The 26,459-nt window shown below is 43.7% G+C and overlaps 1 protein-coding gene across 1 annotated transcript in view; it reads left to right on the forward strand.

The window, feature by feature from the left end:
• The window catches only part of Dhx29 (DExH-box helicase 29), a 43,631-nt gene extending 23,989 nt beyond the window's left edge, over window positions 1–19,642 (forward strand). Inside the window, exons 13-27 of the mRNA XM_021180562.2 lie at window positions 1,514–1,690; window positions 2,373–2,513; window positions 3,793–3,937; window positions 4,045–4,162; window positions 5,035–5,119; window positions 7,757–7,845; window positions 9,011–9,139; window positions 9,215–9,290; window positions 9,944–10,168; window positions 11,525–11,661; window positions 12,059–12,152; window positions 13,428–13,721; window positions 14,197–14,328; window positions 16,150–16,246; window positions 19,345–19,642. Coding sequence (XP_021036221.1) covers window positions 1,514–1,690; window positions 2,373–2,513; window positions 3,793–3,937; window positions 4,045–4,162; window positions 5,035–5,119; window positions 7,757–7,845; window positions 9,011–9,139; window positions 9,215–9,290; window positions 9,944–10,168; window positions 11,525–11,661; window positions 12,059–12,152; window positions 13,428–13,721; window positions 14,197–14,328; window positions 16,150–16,246; window positions 19,345–19,397 — 1,992 coding nt within the window. The 3' untranslated portion in view covers window positions 19,398–19,642. The remainder of the gene's footprint in view (window positions 1–1,513; window positions 1,691–2,372; window positions 2,514–3,792; window positions 3,938–4,044; window positions 4,163–5,034; window positions 5,120–7,756; window positions 7,846–9,010; window positions 9,140–9,214; window positions 9,291–9,943; window positions 10,169–11,524; window positions 11,662–12,058; window positions 12,153–13,427; window positions 13,722–14,196; window positions 14,329–16,149; window positions 16,247–19,344) is intronic.
• Window positions 19,643–26,459: the final 6,817 nt, after the last annotated feature.

Here is a 26,459-nt window from a genome sequence, read left to right on the forward strand (position 1 = left end):
TTCTCTGTGTAGCCCTGGCTGTCCTGGAACTCACTTTGTAGACCAGGCTGGCCTCGAACTCAGAAATCCACCTGCCTCTGCCTCCCAAGTGCTGGATTAAAGGCGTGCGCCACCACCATGTGGCCAGCATTTATAAATTAACTTCCTGCTTTCACTAGGTACCTCTCGCCTTATCTCTTGTGTATTTCCCATCCCAGGGCCCAAGTCATCATTTTGATTTTAGTTCCTGAACTATATTATGTACCCTCTTGACACTCTGGGGGTTTTAAATCGTGTGTGAGGAGAGGGGTGGATGCGTGTGGGTGTTTTGGATTCATACATGTCTGTGTACCGTGTACATGCCTGTTGGCTGCAGAGGCCAGAAGAGGGCATCGGATCCCCTGATGTAACTAGAGTTACATGTGGGTGCTGCAGTGCAAGAGCGGTCCGTACTGTTAATCACTGAGCTATTTCTCCCTGCCCTTGTTTGTTTATTGGGTACCAGGAATTGAACCCATGGCTTTCTGCACTCATCGTGACTTGACCTGACTACTTTTTCTTTCCTTTCATCCTGTTTCTCTCCATCTGTGCCACCGCTCAGGCTCATACGTCAGCTTTCAGCAGGTTCTCTTACAGAACAGACAGTAACTTCTCTTTAACTCTCAGCATATGCCACAACCAGGTCCTTACTGTTCATTAGGCTGTGTTCTTTGGACTTTGCACTGTGCCATTTGATTGTCACATAACTCCATGACGTTTTCCTCATTTTATGGAGGAATAAATAGACCCAAAGATATTTATATAACTTTTCCAAAGTTGAACTCTAAGTGGCCAAGGGAAGAAATGAATCCAGGGAATTGATCCCGAGGCTTGAGTACTTAAGCAGGATTGTCTGCCTTCTAAGCCACTGAAAGCTACTGATTATCTTGATGTACTTCATCTCTGTTACAGATTAGGACAGAAGGAGTAAGAGTGCAGAGGGTTAGGGTGCAGACACACATGTAGCAAATATTTGTTACATTCTGACAGCTTGCGTTATCTATACCCAGTAACAAGATTTGAGTCCTCCCTACATCACCTGTGTCAGAAGGGCAGGAAAATCCCTTTTCTGAAGAGTGATAAAGACCTGGCCAGCCTCCTACTGCTCAACTCAGTTTTCCTACTTAGTATTTAGATGGACCTCCGTCTTCTGCGGTGGTGATGAATAGCAGAATGTTAGGAGTCAGGCTTACCTCTAAGTGAAATCTGGGAGATAGTCCGATCTTGTGAGCTATGTATGAATGATCCAAAGCACTTCCTAGTGCAGAGTCGGGCTTCCGTTGCTATTTATATACTGATTCTTATCATTGGCTTCAGTCCTAAGGGAATAAATGTAGTTTTAACTCTGAAGATAATAAGCCTTATTTGAATGCCCAGCTTCATCGCCCGGCATGTCCTGACGCTACTCAAATAGTAAGTGTGAGTAGATCCAAGCATCCAGATTACTTATTCTCAGACCCTACATGTGATTGATTTCGGGTTCGCTTTCCATCAGGTCCATGAGAGAAGTGTCCAGTCAGATTTCCTGCTCGTTATCCTGAAGGAGATTTTGCAGAAACGCTCTGACCTACACTTGATTCTGATGAGCGCCACCGTGGACAGTGACAAGTTCTCTACGTACTTCACACACTGTCCTATTCTCAGAATTTCAGGAAGAAGTTACCCTGTTGAGGTAAATTTACTTTATCTCTGTGTGTGTGTGTGTCTGTGTGTGTGTGTATAGGCAGAAACCATTCATATCAGTTTCCCAGAACACTGGCACTTTATTTTAAGCCCAGAGCCAGTTCCTAGCCTCTGCAGGCCAGGCAGGACCTGGTACTTGCCTGAGGTTGGGAAGGATGGGGAAGTGTGATCTAGGTACTGGTGACATATCTTAGGGAGTAAGACTTCCACGTCAAGTCATGTTCAGATTGAAGGTGGCACCTGCAGTAAGGTACTCTCTGTTTTCAACCAGTCTCCTCTTCTAACCTTTTTCTTTAAAACCATACTAAAGTATAGTCTCTGTAAGCCTTTAGCAACAGACCCTTTTTGTTTGTTGTTGTTGTTTTTGTTTTTTCGAGACAGGGTTTCTCTGTGTAGCCCTGGCTGTCCTGGAACTCACTCTGTAGACCAGGCTGGCCTCGAACTCATAAATCCGCCTGCCTCTGCCTCCCGAGTGCTGGGATTAAGAGCGTGCGCCACCACGCCCGGCTGCAGCAGACCCTTTTATAGGAATTACATTTTCCAATCCCAGTTATACTGACAGCTTTTCCTCATCCTAACATAACTTAGTGACATTTGCAAGGCAATGCTGTCTGCATCTGGTTAATGGCGTTCGCTGGAGTGACTGAGCCTACCGTTCACCTTATCTGCAGGTTTTTCATCTTGAAGACATAGTAGAAGAAACAGGCTTCGTACTGGAGAAGGACTCTGAGTATTGTCAGAAGTTTCTGGAGGAGGAGGAAGAAATTACCATTAATGTTACAAGTAAAGCTGGGGGAGTCAAAAAGTACCAGGTAAAAAAAAAATGCCTGGAAAGACGCAGGAACTCTCCAGAGTACAGCCGGCCGGCCTGGGGATTTATAGTCCTGTGGCAAGCACTGGGAATCCCGTAACAGGGATTTTGTGATATTTTAATTGTCTTTTATACTGTTTGGGCCCATTAGATAAATGCAGAATCAAGGACTACATAAATATAAAGCTTCATAGTATTCATGACTGAGAAATGCCTTTGTAGTGATTTTTTTTTCTGCTGTGTCTCAGGAGATAGTGCTGTCCTAAGTCGGGATCTTTGCTTTTGTTTTTTTTTTTTTAGAAGCCTGTGTCTTGGCGGGAGCCAACATTAGATGACTATAAAGCTGTTCCAGGCAGGTTTTGCTAGGGTGTTAGCGGCAATTTTGTAATTGCAGGATTCCGCAGAAGCCCCGAGGCTCTCCCTTAGCAGTGTTATCAGTTTCAGTCTCTGCACTCCATCTGTTGTGCTTCATTTGTATTGTGTGCAGGAACACAAACTGCCGGAAACACAAAAGTGGACCATCCTTAAATTAAATAGATAAGCCAAAAATGTAATCTACAGGGTTTTCTCTAAAACCCCAAAGATAGAAATTAAGAACTGAAGAAGGGCTTAGAAGGGTATTTCAGATGAGTTGGTGAGAACTTAGTAGCCAAGGTAGGGTGTAGAAAGAGTGAACAGGTATAAGCTACCTTCATTAGAGCCGACACAGACTCCTTAGCCTGAATGCTCTTTAACTGCTACAGAAAAATGCACATGTGAGTGTAGTATGTTCTTCCATGATTATGTCTGTATGAGCATGGAGAGATAAATGCAGTTCTGCTGTTCATAAGTGAAAGTATAGGAGAATGATGAAATTTCACATGCCTCCTTCAGTTTCTACGATTAAGTGGGGCATAGTGATACAGACTTGCAGCCCGAGTTACTCAGAACTGGGCAGCGCAGAATCCTTGTGTCCATGAGTTCCAGACGAGCCAAGGCAGCACAGCAAGCACCTCTTTCAGGCATGCTTAATTAATTGATTGTACTTCTGCTGTATTTTAGCAACAATGGCAACAATAAGAAGAACTTAATTTAAAGATAGCGCCCTGTTGTTTCTGTTATAGAAATACAGTTCGTTTTTGGATTTTGTGGTTTGAGGTGTTGTTTGCCGCTGTGGGGATTGAGCCCAGGACCTCTCATGCATGCTGACTGCAAACACTCTCCCACTGAGCTACAGCTACAGCTACAGTCCAAAAATACATTTCATTTTTTCAGCTTTCTCTGGTTGGGTTTTCTTTTAGGAATACATCCCAGTTCAGAGTGGAGCAAGTCCTGAATTAAACCCATTCTACCAAAAGTACAGTAGCCGTACGCAGCATGCAATTCTCTACATGAACCCCCATAAAATCAACCTGGACCTCATTTTGGAGCTTCTTGTATACTTAGGTACTTTTCTATTTGTTTTAATAAAATACCTCTATCAACCAGAGGCATGCATTGTTTTATGTGCTGTTTATATCTGATTTTGAATATTTTATCTTTTAAATTTTCAGACAAAAGTCCTCAGTTCAGAAATATTGAAGGAGCAGTATTGATCTTCTTACCTGGCCTTGCGCACATTCAACAGTTGTATGACCTCCTGTCAAGTGACAGAAGGTTTTATTCTGAGCGGTAACTACAAATCTTCATTAAATTCTTTGTAGTTTTAAAACTGGAGTGGAAGATCAGAATTTTCAGGCTTTTCAACTTCAGTTAAAATTACCCGTGGTGGGGCTGGCCAGATGGCCCAGCAGGCAGGCACACTGGGTGTCCTTCAAAGGACCCAGGTTCAGGAGGCAGCACCCACCTGACCGCTAACACCTGCCTATAACTCCATTTCCAGGGGTCTGACACCCTGCTCTGCCCTCCACAGAGGCTACACACACACTGTGCACAGAGATGCACACAAGCAAAACACCTTCGCACATATGTGTTAAACCTCTACAGTCGTTCATGGAGAGTTTGCACTTGTTCATTTCTAGCTGGTGAAAGTTTGTAGGCACAGTGTCTACGTTTGTTTTCAATCTGAGCCAAGACTCCTGTGGTTGATTATATAGTTAATTAGAACTCCTGACTCACTGAGTCTTCCAAAAGCCACCAAGGTTTTACAACTTAGGAACCATATCTATTTAAATAGCCAATTATCTGTTCTATAATAGTTTATTACTCTTGTCGTGGTTATCGTATCATCAGAACTTTAAAAAAATTTACTCTCATATTTCACGTAATAAGCTTAACTAATCAAACAATCCAAAATTCAGAACCTGGGCCACTTACAGTCCCAGGCATCTCAGCAGAGGGATCCTCAACCTCTGATTTGTTCATGTTGATCTTTCCCTCTGGCAGGTGGGGCCTTATTAGACTATTCTGTGAAATTCTGTTCGTTTCAATTTTTCATAATCAAATATTAGAAGTTGTTCCCTATGTACAACTAACTTTTGCTATTCCTTTGCAGTGTCTTCCAAAGAGAAACTCTTGTTAAGACCCATGGTTTTCACTTTCAGGTATCAAGTTATAGCTCTGCATTCTGTTCTCTCAACTCAAGATCAAGCGGCTGCTTTCATGCTCCCCCCTCCAGGGGTCAGGAAGGTAAGCGGGGTCGCAGAAATGAGACTATTTCATGAAACCAGTTGGTGCTGGATACATGGCCAACTTCAAGTGTCCTGCAGCTCAATATCAGCAAAGTCGACCTCATATTAAATGTCAGGCATTCGGGACTGGAGAGAGGGCCAGTGGCTAAGAGTCTCTGACCACAGTTTGGTTCTCACAACTACCTGTAACTCCAGGTTCAGGAGATCCTTCGAAGCCTGGAGCCTTCTTGGGCACCTTCAACTCACATCGCATATGCACAGGCTTACACATATTTAAAAAAAAAAAAAAAAGTCTTTTAAAATTAAGTTTTTAGCCAGGTAGTGGTGGCACACACCTTTAATCCCAGCACTTGGGAGGCAGAGGCAGGCGGATTTCTGAGTTCAAGGCCAGCCTGGTCTACAGAGTGAGTTCCAGGNTCAAGGCCAGCCTGGTCTACAGAGTGAGTTCCAGGACAGCCAGAGCCACACAGAGAAACCCTGTCAAAACAAAACAAAAACAAGAAAAAAAAAAACCAAGCAAAAAATAAGTTTTTAGTTCAGACATTTTAATATTTACATTATGTGGTAATAAACAGACACGACATTTGAGGAGAGTGGTAGCTGGGGAACATGGTATGTATGATGCTTTTTGAAAGGAAAGCAAATGGCCAAAAGGTGAGTGCACACCTTTAATCCCTGCACTCAGAAGGCAGAGGCAGACAGATCTCTGTGAGTTCAAGGCCAGCATGGTCTACAGAACTAACTCCAGAATAGCCAGGCTGCTCTGAAAAGCCAAAAAGAACGTAACAGGGAAAAAAGAAGACTACTGCTTCCTAAGAAAGCATCTCTCGGCCTCCAGATTGCTCTGCTTGGCCTCAAACTAACTCTGGCAATCTGTTCTCATTGTCTGGCTCTTTCTCGTTCTCTGGTCGGTTCTGTCTTTACCTGGGCCCAGCTAGTTCTCTCCCAGTATAACTGCCTCCTCCTCCCTCTCTGAGCTGCTCCACTCTCCCTCTCAACTCTACTGCACTGCTCTCCACGAGCTCTACTGTATCCTGTGCTGTACTCTCTCCCTCCTGTGCTGTCTGTCTCTCCCTTGAGTAGCTTTCCTTTCCTCTCGCTTTTTGTGAGAGTTGGGCAGACCCTATTCTGTCAAATCTTTCTCTGATCCCTCACTTTTTCTGCCACAAAATTAGACGTCACTTTCAAACCTGGGTGCTCCCTTTCACAAACTTAACTTTACCTTCACTGTTTGGGATTGCACGTGAGTCCTGTCTGTATTCCAGCCAGAGGGAGTGTGTGTTATGGGCTGAGCCACACCCCTAACCATCAACAGGTTCAAATACTTGTGACCGAAATCTGTACCGTGGCTGGAGAGATGGCTCGGTAGTTCAAACCCCATACTGCTGTTTACAGACTCAAGGTGACTTCCCAGCAGCCACAGCAGATGGCTCAGAGCCTGGCACTCCAGCTCCAGGGGGAGGGAGAATTGGCATGCTTAGATGAACATCCTCCAACACACATACACACACATAATTAAAAATGAATTATATAATTTTTAAATCTAACAACCTCATTAAACTAAGCTGATAAAACTGTAAAAGCAAATTAAAATTATGCAAAAAAAGAGTCTAAATTTTGGGACTAAAATTGAAAGTGGCTTTTTTCTATTCATTTATTTATTCATTTTACATCTTGATCACAGTCCCCTCTTCCTCCTCTCCTACCAGCCCCACTCTCTCACATACCTTTCCCCCCAACCCCACCCCCTCAGAGAAGGGGAGACCTTGTAAGTTCTCCCACTGAAGCTGGACAAGGCAGCCCAGCTCAGGGAAAAGGAGCCAAAGACAGGCCCCAGAGTCAGAGACAGCCCCTGCTACAGTTGTTAGGGGCCCCACGTGAAGACCAAGCTACAGGTGTGCTATAAATGTTCAGGGGCCTAGGTGAAGCCTGTGCACACTCTTTGGTTGGTAGCTCAGTCTCTGTGAGCCGCCATGGACCCAGGTTAGTTGACTCTGTAGGTCTTAGTGGTGTCCTTGACCCCTCCAGCTCCCTCAGTCCTTCCTCTGACTCTTCTACAAGACTCCCCATGCTCTGCCTGTTGTTTGGCTATGGGCCTCTGCATCTGTTTCCATCTGCTGCTGGATGAAGCGTCTCAGAAGACAGTTGTGCTAGGCTCCTGTCTGCAAGCATAGCAGAGTATCATTAATAGTGTTTATCCCTGCACATCTTGTAGACAGGACAAGTTTTAAGCCACAGGTTCTGTGGGTGGGTTGGTGTCCCCCTCCCTCCTCTGGAAGTCCTGTCTGGCCTCAGGAGGTAGGGAAGGAAGTGGCTTTCTTTAGTCCCCCCACTCTACTGCTGTCTTAAAATTAATTCACCTTTAAAGCCGGGCGTGGTGGCGCACGCCTTTAATCCCACCCCCCGGGGGGGGGGGGCAGAAGCAGGTGGATTTCTGAGTTTGAGGCCAGCCTGGTCTACAGAGTGAGTTCCAGGACAGCCAGGGCTACAGAGAAACCCTGTCTCGAACAAAACAAAACAAAACAAAACAAAACAAAAAATTCACCTTTAAAAACTTATCAGTTCTGTCTAAAGAAATTTTCAGAATACAGTGTCGAGAGCTGTCAAAAGACTTTCCATTCTTGTTTATTTGCAGATTGTCTTAGCAACAAACATTGCAGAGACAGGGATCACTATTCCTGATGTTGTGTTTGTCATTGACACTGGACGAACAAAAGAAAATAAGTAAGTCTAACTTTCTCACTGTGGAAATTTGTAACATTGAGTTTTGTTGGAGAAATTACAGAATCCTGTCAGGCAATCCAGATTATAAAGGTCGTCGTTCTGCCCAAAGCAAAAAGCCTTAGCAAAAGTGTAGATGAATTTAAAATATCTGAGAGTAAATCTCAGAATTTCATACCTTGGATTTTACCAACAGTGATACCAACAGTAACACCACTTAAAAGTGCTGTTTGGGAAGAATTCCACAGTGTAAGTTTTTATATACTTTTTTGCTTATTAAATGAATTGTGTAACACAGCATTATTTGTGAGGTATGATAGAATGGACTTTGGAGAACTTGACTTAAATCTTTGATCTTGGCAAAAAACAAAAAAACAAAAATACAAATCTCTCCCAATCATCAGGCCCTTGTGTACTAATGAAGAAAATGAAGTTTCATAATTGCAAATGCCTTATATGATAACCAGAACATAGCAGATGCCTTAACTGAACTGACCCCAAAATGGTTCTACTCTCGGTCTTAGGGTGTGTTACGTGAACCTTTAGCTAATTGTAGTCTATACACAGTCCCCAGTATCAGAAAACCACAGCAGTGTAATAGAAAATCAGCTCTAAGACAAGCGGTTGTGTCTTTAGAGGAAACATTTTCTGGCTGTAGATGTACCTTGTGAGCTGAGCTAGGCTTTGAACTGTGACATTGACAAGTAGCGCTTCTCAATTCGCATACCTTGTTGTGGGATTAGTAGGTATTGACTAAGACACAAAGGTGCTTCGGTCAGATTAGTTTGAGAGAAGATGAGTTGAGCAACCATTTTCTTTGTAGCAAGTGATTTTCATTTGGTAGTATGAATAGGCACTTTACAAAAACATTGAATCAGGAAATATGACGTAAGAAATGTTTGTCAGCCGCAAGTGGTAGTACACAACTTTAATCCCTGCTCTCAGGAGGAAACGGCAGTTGGGTTTTCATGAGTTCAAGACCAGCCTCATCTACATAGTTCCAGGACAACCAGGACTACCTAGAGAGTCCTTGTCTCCAGCTCCCTGACCCCCCCCCCCAAAAAAAAAGAGATGTTTTTTCACAGTAGTAGCAAGTTCAACGCTTCAATTTTTCTGGTTTTGCTGGAAAACAGTTATTCACATATTGTCTCCTGAAACCTGTCTCTAGGTACCATGAAAGTAGCCAGATGAGTTCTTTGGTGGAGACCTTTGTCAGTAAAGCTAGTGCCCTACAGCGCCAGGGGAGAGCCGGGAGGGTCCGGGATGGCTTCTGCTTTCGGCTGTACACAAGAGAAAGGTAGGCACGCGCTGACATTTACAACACACGTGACAACACCGAGTGCCATCACTCACGATGTGTTACTGTGTTCAGATTTGAAGGTTTTCTGGACTATTCTGTACCTGAAATCCTACGCGTACCTCTGGAGGAGCTGTGTCTTCACATTATGGTAATCCCAAAGGACCACACACGAGGGCTGGGGGCCTCCGGGGGGGAGGGGGGGAAGTTCTCACTCTTTATTAGGAAAAATCTGACAACCTGAGTGTTCTTCACCTCTGCTTTTAAGTACTGTATGCTTATTGTCTGCACTGTGCTTTGGTCTTGATGTGTATGTGTAGCAGAGATTAGTATTATAAACAGCCTTATACCCTGAGCAGTGGTCCCGTGGGGCAGTACTGCCTGCTGAGGGACTGGGGGTGCGGTCTCCACATTTTAGACTGTCCTAACTAAGCAGGGCTCTATGCTGGTGTGTAGTGTGTAGAATAAGAGATGCGGCTGAACATTCCCCACAGCTCCCCACATCCAGCACAGCTCCCCAAAACAAAGATTCCGCCAGCCCACGCGTCAGCCTGCTGACTGAGAACCTCACCTAGACCAAGGCTTCCTAGGCTGGAAGTTACTCTTGATTCTTAGATTTTTAACAGTAAAATTCAGTACTGAAGAAACTAAAACACAGAGACTCCACCATGATGTTCACCGTGCAGGGTGGCTTCACACGCTGGCCGACCGCTTGGCTCAAGATTCTGCTAAATTCCTCCTTTAGTCCCAGCATAACCTCCCTCGGTGCAGCACTGACCCTGGCCCATCCCCTTCCCACTGCAGAAGTGTGATCTGGGCTCTCCTGAAGACTTCCTCTCCAAAGCCTTAGACCCTCCTCAGCTTCAAGTAATCAGCAACGCGATGAACTTACTCCGGAAAATTGGAGCCTGCGAACCCAATGAGCCCAAACTGACACCGCTGGGCCAGCACCTTGCCGCTTTGCCTGTCAATGTCAAAATTGGCAAGATGCTCATTTTCGGAGCCATATTTGGCTGTCTCGAACCAGTGGTGAGTAAGACACTGACTACTTCACTTCAAGTGCCATTTGGTTGGGAAATTATTAAAGGATGGAAACAAGTTTAAACTTTAATTTCTTAACAAGATACAATGGCTGTGCTATCATTAAAGCATACGTGACCTGAATGCCCAGTGAGATTATTCAAATCTATTTAACTTTTTATACTAATATACTTAAAGGTCTATTTCTCTATTTACTTACATGTAGAAAAACACTGTTATATGAGTTTGGCTTGCCTAGGTTGTTGCCATCAACCTGAAACATTTATTTAATTGAATATGTAATGTTCGTAGGAAGTTGTTGACACAATATACTTTAATAGAATGAAAACTTCCTTTATCCAAATTCTCCAATAGTTGTCAGTCTGTTTTCTCAATTTACTTCAGAAATAAGATCTGTTTGTCTGACTGAGTCTCTGGGCATGTGATCTTACAGTGCCTTTGCAGCATTAGCCAGTGGTGGTTTTGAGCACAAATCAAGGCATTGAACACAGGAAATGGGGCCTTTCCTCTTGTCTCCTTTTCTAGTATTAGAAGGAACTTTGGGGCTGGGGTGTGGCTCAGCAGAGGGTTTGCCTGGGGTTCATGGAGCAGTGGGTTCAGTCCCCAGTGCATCAGTAACAAAGCAGGGGTTGGGGGATTCGGGGAAGGAGTCAGGGGTGATCGCTAGAACTTGCTAAGTTCAGAAAGTACCATTTGTATTGCAGTGTGTCTGAAACCTGGCAACAAGCAGGTGGTTGTGCAGCCCCTTTATTTTCAGTGCATTTTTAAACTAATGTGAGGATTGACCCCAGGGCCTCAAGGCTTCCACTGAGCTGTAACACCAGCCGAAACTTAAACGCTGCTGCTGTTGCGTCACTGTTTAATTTATAATGAACACTAATTTGTCTCTCACATTATAGCAGCTTAGAACTCCAGCATCTGGGCACTGCACACTCAGTGTCTGATAAAGGCCCTCCTCAACTAAGGCAGCTTTTAGCTGTGTCTTTAGAAATGTGGAAGAGCCTCAACTTATGTTTGAAAGGCATTGCAGCCAATGAGAATTAGCAGTCTGGAAGTCTAAAGTACTAAGCTATCATTTTGAGATTGCCTATACCTAAATAGCAGACTTTAATCACTTGGACATGTTTTCAGGTTTTTCCTTAAATCACAGAGATGTTCTAACAATAAATAGGTTTTTTGAGTTCCATGAAAGGAACTGAGCTAAAAGTTATGAAAATGTAAGTTAGCAATGTTAAATGCATTGAAAATAGGAAACGGGTAACTTGGTTGTAATTGTTTTATTGTTTATTTTTAAGACACCTTTGGGTGTATACTTCTTTAATGATAAATGATATTTGTGGACAGGCAACACTGGCAGCCGTGATGACAGAGAAGTCTCCTTTCATCACACCAATCGGTCGAAAGGATGAAGCCGACCTTGCAAAGTCGTCTTTGGCTGTGGCCGACTCGGACCACCTCACCATCTACAATGCTTATCTAGGGTAAAGAAACAAGCGGTTGCTATCGATCAGCCAGTGACTAGAGATGGGTGACTTTTTTAAAAAGAATGTACCCTTGTCATTCAAACTGTGCTTCAGCATTTAAATTTGTTCATGTGTTTTTAATTTGTCAGGCTATTATTTTATCAGAGACTCATTTAAGAACAACACACTTGTTATTATATATGTACAGTTCTCAGATCTGAAGCAATTCAACAATTTGTTATACTTAAAAATCCTGCAGTTGGAAATTATATAAATGTAGCAGCTACAGTAAGCAAGGCCCCTTCTTCTTAACAGATTATAATTTTATTAAGCTTCCCTTGGGTTCCTCCCTCTGAGAGGGAGCCCGGAAAGGAGCTGTGGTGACCTTTGACCTCTGCTGTCTGTGTTCATCTAGGTGGAAGAAAGCCCAGCAAGAAGGAGGCTTCCGCGCTGAGATCTCATATTGCCAGAGGAACTTCCTTAACAGAACGTCGCTGTTGACACTCGAGGTGAATCTTAGTATTGCTCTTAGCGACCGTAATGGATTCAGGGTGTGATTTGTATAAAGAGACAGCATGGTTTCATGGAAAGAACACTAGCTTGGGAATAGGGTAGTTAACTTTTTAGTTTTTCGTTTGTTATTTTTTAAATAAATAACTCAAAGGGCATTATCTAGGGTTCTTCCCAGCTCTGGTACTCAGCTATTTTCTTGCTTAGTTATGGAGGATTTCAGGAATAGCAGAACATGACTAGAATCCTGTCAGGAACTCTAGTTCACCCATTCCCGGCATGCATTAATTAGCAACGTGCTCAGTATTGCCCTGTGTTTGTTCCCCTCACGTTACTGTCTGCCTGTAGACTGTATTTTAAATAAATGCAGAGATTAGATAAGCATGTATCTCTAAAGTATAGGACTTTTTTTTGATGCCATATCATACCTTTAAAACAAACAAACCATAATATCAAATTCTAGCACTTAAATAGCCCTAGTCATTTAATAATTTTGTTCTTCATACCTAATTTGAATCATGATCCACACAAGATTTACTCACTACATTTGATTGCTCCCTTAAGTTTCTTAATCTATCATTAACCAACTTTTTTTTCCTATTTGTGATTTAAAAAAAAAAAAAATCCATTTAATTGTTCAGTAGGGTTTCTTGAATTCTGGAAATAGCCACTTCTGAGCCATCTGAGGACATCCCAGTGAGCTGGTCCAGAGGTGGCCATCTCTCTGAATCAGTCCTTTCTCCTTTGTTGCCCTTTAATTGTCCCCAGCCTCCAGAGTGGCTCCCACCGGCTTTCTTTTCTCAGCCTGTCTTCACACCCCGGGCTTCCCGCAGCTGTTTGGTCTCTCCTCCCCAGGAATGGACTAAGCTGCAGACCCAACCTAAAGGCTATCATCCAGTGTAAACGCCGCCCATGGTCCTGTATCCTCAGCCCTTCCTAGGGCTCCTGCCGACTTTGCACTCTTAGAAAAGGTGCAAAGTGTTCTAAGCTGAGGCTTCACGGCGCGATGAAGTTAGCGCGCTCTCTTGTCAGAGGTGCATGTCACGACTATCATGTCTCCCTGTGATGCTTCTATCCACGGACCACAGAGTGACTAAAAACAAACCAACATAAACATTTGAAGACGGGCTGTCTTGAAGGCAGTGTAGAGTGGGAAACTACATCGGGGCCCCTGTCCGCTGCCCTCATAGATGCTTCTAGTTTATAACATCACTGTTCTGGGTGCTGAACACTGCTGTCTAATCGATTATGTCTCACTTTAACATGAAACCTAGGATGTGAAGCAGGAGTTAATGAAATTGGTGAAAGCTGCAGGATTCTCATCGTCTCCCAGCTGGGAGGGAAGGAAAGGGCCGCAGACGCTCTCTTTCCAGGACATTGCTCTTCTTAAAGCTGTGCTGGCTGCTGGCCTGTACGACAGTGTGGGGAAGATCATGTGTACAAAGTCCGTGGATGTGACCGAGAAGCTGGCGTGCATGGTGGAGACAGCCCAAGGCAAAGCTCAGGTGCACCCGTCCTCAGTAAACCGGGACCTACAAACCTACGGGTGGCTCTTGTACCAGGAGAAGGTAAAGGCTCTTTCTGCAATCCCTCTTACACCCCAGGCCTCCTTCCTGACACGCTCTGGTGACCTAATGGCCTCCTCTTCTCCTCAAGTACAACTGTTACTTCTGCTCTTGTTGGAAATCTGACGCACTTTCTAAGCAGAACACAAGACAAACAATTTCTTTCCCGTCAAATAAAAGAAAGATAGCAAGGCTTCTCTCTGGCTATCATTCTTCTAGTTGGAATTCAGACAGTTACAGCGAGGGGGCTTTGGTTCTCTGTTCCAAGCGTATTTCACTAAAGTGGTTGTCTCAGAAGGGAAAAGAGGGTGTGTGTTCCATTTCTAACTAAGGGACATGTTGGGGAGACTAATGTGGCTGTGTAAACATACGTATTTTTCTGTTAAACTTGTTAAGAAAACATATAGATAAAAAATAGCTAAGTGACCATTTAGTATTTTAGACTACAAAGGTGTCTGCCCCCCTTTGTCCTTTGCAGGTGAGGTACACCAGAGTCTACCTGAGAGAGACGACCCTCATCAGCCCTTTTCCAGTTTTGCTTTTTGGAGGTGACATAGAAGTCCAGCACCGAGAGCGGCTTCTGTCTGTGGACGGCTGGATCTATTTTCAGGTACGCAGTCCAGATGACTTGTCGAGAGCATTCGAACTCCTGTATCCCTGAGTTAGACTTGAAAGTTTTCACTGAAGCTGGCATAATCTTTTCCTTTGTGGTTTACCATAGGAAACTTTCCCTTAACTATATGGTTTTTATAACTTGAAGATCATGTTGCTGTCGCAGAACGTATTTATGTATAACCATTATAATTGCCGCGTACCAGGAATACTGACAGCAGTTTTTTTCTGGATTATCCCACATAGCTTCATTGTGAGCAGTGTAGGTGGGGAGAAGGATGCTGGGGGAGGGGGAGTCGGCCCTCCCAGAGGCCTGGGCTTGGTTCGTAGTTGTTCACCAGATGCATACCTCACTCACTACACTTGTTCGGGCCTTCTGTACAAAAACCAGACAGATTCATAGTTTTTTTTTTTTTTTTAAGATTTATTTATTTATATGTAAGTACACTGTAGCTGTCTTCAGACACACCAGAAGAGGGCATTAGATCTCTTTAAGGATGGTTGTGAGCCACCATGTGGTTGCTGGGATTTGAACTCAGGACCTTTGGAAGAGCAGTCAGTGCTCTTAACCACTGAGCCATCTCTCCAGCCCAGATTCATATTTTTTTTAATTTTTAATATTTTTTATTACATATTTTCCTCAATTACATTTCCAATGCTATCCCAAAAGTCCTCCATAGCGCCCCCCACTTCCCTACCCACCCATTCCCATTCTTTTGGCCCTGGCATTCCCCTATATTGGGGCATATAAAGTTTGCAAGTCCATGGGCCTCTCTTTCCAGTGATGGCCGACTAGGCCATCTTTCGATACATATGCAGCTAGAGACAAGAGCTCCGGGGTACTGGTTAGTTCATCATGTTGTTCCAACTATAGGGTTGCAGATCCCTTTAACTCCTTGGGTACTTTCTCTAGCTTCTCCATTCAGATTCATAGTTTTTAAGACATGAAACAATTCTTCTCTGGACAGGGTAAGCAGCCTGTGCTCATTTGCCGAAGTCAGCTTTTCTCTTCCTCTGTAGTCCCTCAACACTGGCCAGTGTAGAGCAGGTCCCGCGCATACTGCTAGTTATAGAACCAGAGAAGGGAATTATGTATTTAAAAAAATGTATTTGCTCCGTGCAAATAAGTTGGAGTGGTAGAGAGGATCTCATAGTTGGGTTGTAGTGATATTGGTAAAAACTCTACATATTTACCAAAAATCATTGAAATTGAGTACTTAAAACAAGTGCGCTTTTTTTTTTTGTAATTTATAAATTATCCCTCAATAAAACTGTTAAAAAATGTTTCCTCCCAGCAAGTGTGGTAGCTCATACTTTTAATCCCAGCACCCAAGAGGCAGAGAGGCAGAGGCAGAAGTATCTGCATTCAAGGCCAGCCTGGTCTACATGGTGAACTCCTGGCCAGCCAGGGCTACGTAGTGAAACCCTGTTTCACACTACTCCCCACTCCCCCAGCCCAACCCCAAAATGTCCTCGGAACTCTTTAGTCTTGACCCAGTGTCATATACAAAGAGAAACAAAGAATTATTGGAATAAGTTGCTTTATTGTAGCAAGAGATACCAGACATCCTAGGAAGCGAGAGGTCTGTGTAGCTGAGCTCTCATAGTTAAGAGGTCATCTGGGAAGCCAGGGGTCTGTGTAGCTGAGCTGCCAGGGTTGACAGGTCACTTGCTCACACTTTCCCTGTTGCATTTCATGTTAACCATCCTGGTGTCCTACGTGGGTTGAACTGTGAGTTACACATTGTGCTCCGATTGCTTTATGTAAACACATGCAAATGCCCTGATGAACCCTGTCTGATGTGTCCTCTCTCAACAGGCCCCGGTAAAGATAGCTGTCATTTTTAAGCAGCTAAGAGTTCTCATTGATTCTGTTTTAAGAAAAAAACTTGAAAATCCAAAGATGTCCCTTGAAAGTAAGTGTTTTATGGTGTTTCAGGTAAAGGAAGGTATATATGTGTACCTTAGCATGCATTTAGAAGGTAGCATGCTTATGTATGGATAGGTGAAGGATAACAAGCACATAAAGCATTAGTGCTTGTATTCTTATTTCATGTGCATTGCTGTATTATCTGCATGTGTGTCTGTGTGAGGGTGTTGGACCCCTGGAAGTGGAGTTACTGACGGTTGTGAGCTACCATGTGGGTACTGGAAATTGAAACCGGCTCTTTTGGAAGAGCAGCCAGTGCTCTTAACCACTGAGCCAACTCTTAGCCCATCTTAGTGTGTTTAAAAAGAAAAATATTTAAAGTAAAATCTGAGAGATTGAGTCTAGAAGTTGTGATTTAACATTGGAATGCCCTGTAGCACACTGAAACCATACTTTTGATGTAATTATCAATAAAATCTTATTTTTGATAAAATCTACTTATGCTAAATTCTATTCAACTCCCACACAGTTAGTGACTATTTGAAGCTTATTCCCTTAAAATCTTTACTCCCAGCCAGGCATGGTGGCTCACGCCTTTAATCGCAGCACTCGGGAGGCAGAGGCAGGCGGATTTCTGAGTTTGAGGCCAGCCTGGTCTACAAAGTGAGTTCCAGGACAGCCAGGGCTATACAGAGAAACCCTGTCTCAAAAAAACAAAACAAAAAAAACCAAACAACAACAAAAAAATCTTTATTCCCAGTCTTTTTTATTTATTTATATTTGTGCATTGACATCTTGCCTACATGTGTATCTTTCTGTAGGTGTCAGAATTCCTGGCACTAGAGTTACAGATAGTTGTGAGCTGACATGTGGATGCTGGGAATTGAACCCAGGTCCTCTGGAAGAGCAGCCAGTGCTCTTAACCACTGAGCCATCTCTCCAGCCCCTTAGTCTTCTTAACTTTATTCGTAAACTGTCCACTTAACAGAAAAAGTTAAGGCAGCATAAGTTTTGCTACTCATTGGCTTATCCTAGCTGTTTCCTCTTCCATATGCTACTCACGACTGCACAGCTAGGGGCTGGTATAGAAAGTGCTTTAGCCTTCTACAGAAGCCTGAAATGAACTCCTGGTTTGTCAGCAGTACGGTCCAGCACTGCCCTAAGTGAGCAAGCACATCACCAGACCACAAACGTGGAAGGAGCACAAGGCTCAACGCCTGTTCCAGGCGCACTAATTCCTCCAGAGACTTCTGATGGTTCTGTCTATTGCTCTTTCTCTTTTCCTACTGTCGGCCTTTGAGAATGCATGACTATTGTAACAAACTCCTGAGATAGATGTCCCAGCCTTAGGATTGAGTTGACTGTGTTCTCGGGCTCTAATTTAACGTGCTCCTTGAAAGCTGTAGCCTCTGTAAGCCAGTGGCTGTCCCTTGATTGGAGACAAGTTTTAGAACGAGTGTTTTCCAGTTGGTGCTGTAGTCTTTCCATACTGTTGCATTCACTGTAGCCACTGAAGTGTGGCTTTCCTGCTTTAATAATGTTAAGAATTATCCTGGAATGGGAAGATGGCTCAGTGGTTAAGAGCACTGGCTGCTCTTCCAGAGGCAAATGGCAGCTCACAACTGTCTGTAACTCCAGTTCCAGGGCAGCTGACAGGCTCACATAGATATACACGCTGGCAAAACACCAATGCACATAAAACAAAAATAAATAAGTCATTTTAAAAATATTTTTTAAAGATTTATTTACTATTATATCTAAGTACACTGTAGCTATCTTCAGACACACCAGAAGAGGGCGTTAGATCTCATTACGGATGGTTGTGAACCACCATGTGGTTGCTGGGATTTGAACTCATGACCTTCGGAAGAGCAGTCAGTGCTCTTAACTGCCGAGCCATCTCTCCAGCCCCTTAAAATATTTTTTTAAAAAAGAATATCTGTGCCTTTGATGCTTATTTTGACTTGGGAAGGAGGGTGACATGTTAGTGTCAGGAGGTGACACGTTAGTGACCTTTCTGGCTTTACGATGAAGACAGGTTGTGATAGCCACTCACACAGAAGTGTCTAAAGGTATGCCTGTTTCTAGTTCTCTCTACTTTTCTTCTAATTCAACTAACTTTAGATAAGCATAGTTCCACGCCAACAAGAGCCTCCTCCTTCTTCCACCTCCACCTCATCCTTCCTCTCTTAATACAGCTTAGTTCCTGAGCACCTGAGTGTCAGTCACAGGCCCAGGTCAAAAGTCTCAGGACGTGCGACTAGGGACATTGAGACCCCAGTATAAATGTAGAGTGTCCTGCGGTCTTGCAGCCCCGCCCTGGTGGCTTTCTGAGAAGGTGGCCATGAGAGTCCAGGAAGTCACGGTTCCACAGCTGTTTGGACAGGAGTAGCTGTTAATAAGCCCACCCTAGCAAGTAATGTCACCTCTCTGTTTATCCGTTCAGCTGGTGTTTGATCCTCTTGCGTATAGATAGCCCTGTCACTTCCCATTGACACCTCTGAGAGTCCTTCCCTTTTAGAATGTTTGTTTCCTTGGTCCAAGCCTGGAATAAAATCATTGTCACCTTTGCCTGTTTGGTAAAAATCCTGTCACACAGCAAAACAGGAAAGAGTAAATAAGTCGTTCGGGTGCCCTTCAGCTCGGTGAAAACAAATGAGAAACTTCTTGGAGGAATTTCTAAAGAACTAGCTATAGAAACAACAGACGAGGCTTCACAGTGCACATCTGTAGCCCCAGCACATGGGAAGCCAAGGCAGGGGCCTGTGAGTTCCAGCCCAGTATGGACTACATAACAAAACCTGGGTAAAAAGAAAAAGAACAGAAAAAACATACAAACAAAAAGCACTTATATCTCATTGTTGGGCTTTGCCTATAAAGACTCAAAAGACCTCTTTTTACAAAACGTTAGCTTTTGAAGTAGGCATGAGATAGCCTTAGTCATTAACCCTTATAGGGCAACACATTTGACTTTTCTGGACATCTCGGGTATCATAGTATATACTACTAGTGTTGGTTTGCATTCTAGTTTAAGAAAGGCTTGTGATAAAATATTCCTCTTGCTTGTACCTATGTGCATTAGACAGTTAGCCAGTGTTCCAGCGCTTACAGGTGCCCTGACGTATTTATTATTCATTCCCTCAGATGACAAGATTCTGCAGATCATTACAGAATTGATAAAAACAGAGAATAATTGACACTGGAATCCATGGTTATCTGCTTGTAAAGTTAAGATAAAGATACGGTCCTGAAATGATGTGAAGGTCGGCTGTCCCACTAAGTATTTCATTACCTAAAATATTGGTTCTGGCCATTAACCTGAAGACGGCGGGGAGGGAAAGAGCACATTCTTTCAACGTGGACTTTTCTAGCTCCTTTGTAACGATGATGATACTCAATGTATTTGCCATGACATTTACAATAAATCCTTTGGTATCAATCATATTTTGTCCATCTCTGTGTCACTAGGCCAAGGCCAGTGTCTGTCATCTGAAACTCACTGCGTTGGTTTCCTGGGTAACTGCCTCAGCCTGTGTATTCTGTGTATTTTCTCCTCCAACAACAGGCCTTCATATTTGGAGATATAAGTTTAGAGTTTTGTCCTATTTCTTAGTTAGGGTTTCTGTTGCTATGAGAAAACACCATAACCAAAAACAACTTGAGGAGGAGAGGGTTTATTCAGCATGCACTCCATCACAGAGGGAAGTCATGGCGGGCACATGGAGCCAGGAGCTGATGCAGAAGCCATGGTGGGATGCTGCTTACCAGCTTGCTCCTCATGGCTTACTTTGCCTGCTTTCTTATGGCACACAGGACCAGTTGCGCAGGAGTGACACCACCCACCCACAGTGCGCTGTCCCCTCCACAGTGATCACTGATTAAGGAACTGCCCCACAAGCTTCTCTACAGGCCAGCCTTCTGGAAGCATCTTCTCAACTGTAGCTGCTTCACTCCGATAACCCTAGCTTGTGTCAGGTTGGCATCCCATTACCTAATAAGAAGGTAATCTCCAAAACTAGTTGTTATTCAATATCATAAAAAGAAAACGTAGGGCTAGGCATGCTTGGGAGGCAGAGGCCAACAGATCTCTGTGAGCTCAAGGATAGCCTGGTCCACATAGTGGGTTCTAGGACAGCCAGAGCTACATAGTGAGACTCTGTCTTGAAAAACAACAGCAAAGGGGAACGTCCGTAAGCACTTAATGCTTGATAGCTGTTGAGGCCGGCCAGCGGCTCACATGTCCGGGTTCGAGCCTGGAAGGCATCTTGGAATCTGGAAGAGAAGAGGGAATCTAGGGGGACGAGAGAAAGAATGGAACCAAGACAAATAGTCTGATCAAGGTTCAACTTTAACCTTTATAAAGGTTTAACGCTTTATAAAGAAGAGGGGAGGCCCATTCCCAGTCACGCAAAGTTCCTTTTGAAGTAGTCAGATCAGCCTTTTAGTAGGAACTCAAAGTAGCAAAGATCACAGTTCGGAAAATCTTGGCGAGCTGGTTCAGCCTCAGGCAGGTAGTGGCACATCAAAGGAGAGGGATGAGAAGCAGCACAGCAGGTGGCTCTGAGGATGGTCTGAGGCCAGCCTAGCTAGGCTGGAAGGAGGTAACAGATATCCAACATGCCAACCTAAACCAGGGCCCTGATTATAGATCGCACTTACTTCACTAGTGTTCAGAAGACATGAGGACTGCTGCCAGCAGGGAGGCTGGAATGACTCATGGCTGCTCTCCACCTGACAAGCTCTCCCCATTTGCACCTTTTTGTTTTAAATTTGGTGGGTGAGGGGGTTGTACAAATGCACGTGCCACAGTGTGGATAGAAAGGTCAGGGGACAGCTTGTGGACACTGGTTCTCTCCTTCAACAATAGTGGGTCTAGGGACTGAACAGGTCATCAGTTTGGCAATGTCGCACTTCCTTTGAGCCATCGTTGAAGGCTGTTAGTGTGCATTTGTGCACAGGTGATTGGTAGCTTGGGGTAGCAGTGTTTTCACTGTCTCGTTCTCACTTATCTTTGGAACACTATCTGCATTACTTAGAGGGATTTTTCTCATTTCCTGACAACAAATTGATAGACTTCAAGTACGTTTTTCTTTAGATTAAAAATAGAAATCTTATTGAAGTAAACGATTAAGATCAGAACCTAGCACGATTACGTGAGTCTTCCAGTAGGTATAGTTTCAGCATTCACTGGTGACTGAGCAAGGACACTGTAACTTTCACCCAGCATGCAGAGGGAAGCAAGCTCAGCACTTGGTAGCAGTCTCTAGTTTCAGGTGTGTGGTGGCATTAGGGCGAAGGAATTAAGAGCCAAGAGTCCAGTGTAACTGTAGTTTGGAGTCTCTCTGGCTTGTACCACTAAGCGACTCAGCATCAAGAGCTAGTCGACATGGGACAAGCAGCAAAGGCGTCCTAGTCCTGCGTGTTTTGCTTGGAGTTTGTGTGTCAGGAGAGTGTCCCAAATGTCTGAACTCATGTGCATATCACAACAACCTATGAGGTAGGTGGGTGTTAATGACACCATTTTATAAATAAGGGGGCGGAAAAGGCAGCCAAGAAACTAAACAACTCATCAGAGAACAAACACATTAGTAATAAGTGGCAGCCACACGGTACCAAACTTTAAATCTCTGAAATAAAGTCATCTTCCCTCTGAGAAGTGAAGCACTAACTCACATTTGAATAGGGTTATCATATTAGTTTTTGACTCCAGATGACAAATATATAGAGTTAGGTAGTCACCAAAGGGGACAGGAGAGACATCATTGAGGTTGAAGTGTTGTAGAATTCCACACTATCATTTTTTTGTTTTTTTACACTTAATTATCTTGTGGGTAGCAGGGGTCTGTTCTGTGGCATTCTTTTGGAAGTCAGAGCCCTTCCTTTCTACCATGTAGGTCCCAGGGATCAAACAGATCTCCCAGCAACATGGCACGACCCATTTCAAAAAAACCAAACTTGGGCCAGCAAAATAGCTGAGAGGGTAGAAGTGCTTTAGCTACCAAGCCTGATGACCTCGGTTCAATCCCAGAACTCGGAGAGGTAACAGGAGAGAGCTGACTGCACAAAGTTCTCTGACCTACAAAGGCACACTGGCACTCACACACTTGCATACACATGCATGCAATAGCAACGGTGCAGCAAAACCCAAGAGCAGCGTCGACTTTAAAGGAGGGCGTTTCCTCTGCCTCACAGTTTGGAAGATTTCAGACCATTACCAACCAGCTCCCTTACTTTCTGCCTGTGGCAGTACAAAATGGCAGGAGTGTGTGGAACCAAAATAAAGAGGAACGGTCCTGTGTCCTTGATCCTTTTTTTTTTTTTTTTTTTTTTTTTTTTTTTTTTTAATTTTTCGAGACAGGGTTTCTCTGTATAGCCCTGGCTGTCCTGGAACTCACTTTGTAGAACAGGCTGGCCTTGAACTCAGAAATCTGCCTGCCTCTGCCTCCTGAGTGCTGGGATTAAAGGCGTGCGCCACCACGCCCAGCTCTTGATCCAGGGTCTTCTCCATTCAACAATCTTGTCCTCATTTCTTAAGCGTTTTTATCTCTTTCCAGTAGCACCAAGCTGAGGACCAAGTCCTTAACACAAGCCTGTGGGCACATTTCAGATTGAAACAATCATTGTGATTAGTCAATCATACTGAAGTTTTTACTTGAAACTTAAAAAGTAAAACAGATCTTAAAGGTGCTAAGATTAAAATACATCTTAAATAGTCTATCCCCCCAACACACAATAGCAGCTGCACAATAAAGGATGTGTTAATTAGGATACATGGCATATTCATGCATCATTACATTACAGACCTTGAATGTTTAAAATTATTAAGTATACCTCAATTTAAAAAGAGAACAAAGGGGGCCTGGAGAGATGGCTCAGTGGGTTAAGAGCACCGACTGCTCTTCCGAAGGTCCTGAGTTCAAATCCCAGCAACCACATGGTGGCTCACAACCATCCATAATGAGATCTGACACCCTCTTCTGCTGCATCTGAAGACAGCTACAGTGTACTTAGATATAATAATAAATAAATCTTAAAAAAAAAACAAAGCAAACATTCATCCCTCAAAGGATAATCAAGAAACCCACCAAACAGAAGAAAATACAAACAATATCTCTGGTAAGGAGATTGCATCAGAAATACACTAAATGTCACATCAGTAAGAAAAAGATAGAGAAAATAACCCAATGGTAAGATGTTCATACTTGGGGCTGGAGAGATGGCTCAGCCGTTAAGAGCACTTAAATGTCGCATCAGTAAGAAAAAGAGAAAATAACCCAATGGTAAGATGTTCATACTTGGGGCTGGAGAGATGGCTCAGCCGTTAAGAGCACTGACGGCTCTTCCAAAGGTCCTGAGTTCAATTCCCAGCAACCACATGGTGGCTCACAACCATCTGTAATGGAATCTGATGCCCTCTTCTGGTGTGTCTGAAGAGAGCGATAGTGTACTCACATATAAAATAAATAAATCTTAAAAGATATATATATATTCATACTTGAAAACAAAGGAAATTACATCAACATGATAAAATCTATGTGTGAAAAGCCTTAGGCTACATGATACAAAATAGAGAAAAACTAAAACTGTTCATATAAGGTTATGGAAAAGACCAGGGTACACACTTTGGCCATTTCTATTTGTTTTTTTTGTTTTTTTGTTTTGTTTTTTCGAGACAGGGTTTCTCTGTATGTATAGCCCTGGCTGTCCTGGAACTCACTTTGTAGACCAGGCTGGCCTTGAACTCAGAAATCCGCCTGCCTCTGCCTCCCGAGTGCTGGGATTAAAGGCGTGCGCCACCACGCCCGGCTGGCCATTTCTAATCAACACAGTAGTTTGTGGTTGAAGTGTGACCCCTCAGTTTCCTATTCCGACTGTCCTACCCCCCCCCACACACACACACACACTCCCCTCCCCTGCTATTATAGACTTTCCTCTGGAACCATAAGCTAAAATAAATTCTTTGTACATGTAATCTTGGTCATGGTACTTTATCACAGCCACAAAAAGTAACTGATACAGAAGTTGGTGTTGGCTGCTATGAAGAACCTGACCAGGGCTTTTTGGAGGAACATGGAAGGCTTTGGAATTTTGGATTAGAAATCTCAAGATAGCATAAGGTTGAGTTCATGGCATGGTTATTATTGATAACTCTTATACAGGTCTACAGTGAAGAACAAGTAGGGCAGAAAGAAAGACAAAGTGTCCAGCTTAGAGAGGGAAGAACATGAGGCAGTACAGCCAAGGCATGTGTTGAAAGAGGGCTGTACTTAAGGAGACCAGCATGGCGGAGTTAAAGAGAGGCCTCCTGCTCTTCACTGGACTGATGGGAAAGATGCCCTCAGGGCAATATTATAGCTAAATTAAGCTCCCAGCCAACAGTCTAGAGAGTTCTCTGCTTCAGGAATACACACAAAAGCAAGTTGTGATTCAAAGGCATGAGGGTCCATCTCGCTCCGGCAGTCAAACTGGAGAGTGCCTTCCACTTGAGACTGGCTTTGGAAGCATGAAAGACGCAACAGTGAGGGGACCATGGGTTCTTCCCCTGTAGTTTCAGAGAGCCACCAAAGCCAAAGTGGGGCAGTGTTGATGTCACTGTCAGAAGCCTTGAGAGGACAAAGGGCCTTCAGAAGCCATTGCATGAAGCTGTGAGAGTAATGTGAGTGTTGCAACGGAAAAGCCCAAGGTGTTGGAGAGTTCAGGACCATGAGGCATCTATCAATGAGAGCTGCCTCCAGGGAATCAAGCCAGCCCAAAAGAAAGATAATGTGGCAGGCAGCCAAAAACTAATGTCCCAAACACTGGACATGTGGCTTCAGGGTTGGTATCTGCCATGCTGGGTTTTGCTTTGGCCTAATCTTGCTTCACTGTGCCTCTGTTTGTTTGTTTGTTTGTTTGTTTGTTTCCTTTGGAATGAGAATGTATCTCCTTCCTATGCCATTGTATGGTGTAAGTATTTTGCGTTTTTGCTTTTAGGGTGGTCACAGATTGCCTTGAATTTCAGAAGAGACTTTGGACGTTTGAATCATGTTGAGATTGTTAAAGATTTATGGACTGACTACATGCTACAGCAGGCCTACCTCAGACAGTGATATAAATAATGACGCAGAGGCTTACACATATTTTAAAGGTTAGGCCTTTTGCTTGGGCAGTCTCCGTCTCCTCTAAACCAGGCTAATCCTGGCACTACCTTCTGCCACATGGCCAGGTCTACCTCTCTACTCTGCTCTGGAACAGGGTCCATCCGATATTCATCTTTACGTCCACTGAGTCCCTGAATAGGATTCTTAGTCCAGTGTCCCTCTCTCTGATTGGACGATCCACCCTCCACTTCCTGCCCAGCTATTGGCCGTTGGGTATTTATGACAGCTAATCAGATAGAATTCTAGCTTGCCTTAGGCAAGTGAGGAAGAACAAATATTTATAAAATATGAGGCCAGGGATGGCCTATAGATATACAATACCAAGATTCTACCAGTATTTAGCTCTCTGTCAATAACAAAATTAACAGTTGAATATACAGACATACCTTCGCAGAATACACTCCAACAAAATACATTTTTTTTTTTTGTTATGATAAGGGCATGAGCCTATGAGGGCCACGTAGTAGTGGAATATGAGCGTTCGAATGATAAGGGTCCTCTCTAGGCTTATGTATTTGATCACTTGGCCTTGATGGTGACACTGGAGATGTTAAGTTACCTTTAAGAGGCACATCCTGTGGGCACACACTGAGAGTCCGTAGCCCCTCCTCTAGTACACTCCTTGTGCTTCGTGTCTGTGATTAGAGAGGTGATCTCCTAGCTCGATGCTCCTGCTGCTGTGACTCTCGCACCACGAGGGACTTTCCCTTTGGGGCCTTTAAGTTTCCTTGGTATTGCATCATAGCAACAGAAAAATAACTAATCTATCACCTAATTTTATGGATTCGAAATCTCAATATTCCACAGCTCCAATAACCCGAGATCCACCTTCATGCAAAGATATATGAAATGAAAATTCCAGTAACAGATAATTCACAAATTGTAAATTGCATACCATGGTGAGTAATCTCATCGTGAAGTCTCACGCTACCCTGCTCCTTCCCTCTGAACTGTCAGTTACCCTGTGTCCAGTGTATCCATGCTATAGGCGTTCCCTATACTAGGTCACTTAGTAGCTCTCTATCTCTGTTTACTAGACTGGCCGTCATGCTATCACAGTGCTTATGGTTAACTAACCCCAATTTTTCTTAATAATGGCCCCAAGGTACAAAATAAATG

Source organism: Mus caroli, chromosome 13 (assembly GCF_900094665.2).
Source record: "Mus caroli chromosome 13, CAROLI_EIJ_v1.1, whole genome shotgun sequence".
Taxonomy (NCBI): Eukaryota; Metazoa; Chordata; class Mammalia; order Rodentia; family Muridae; genus Mus; species Mus caroli.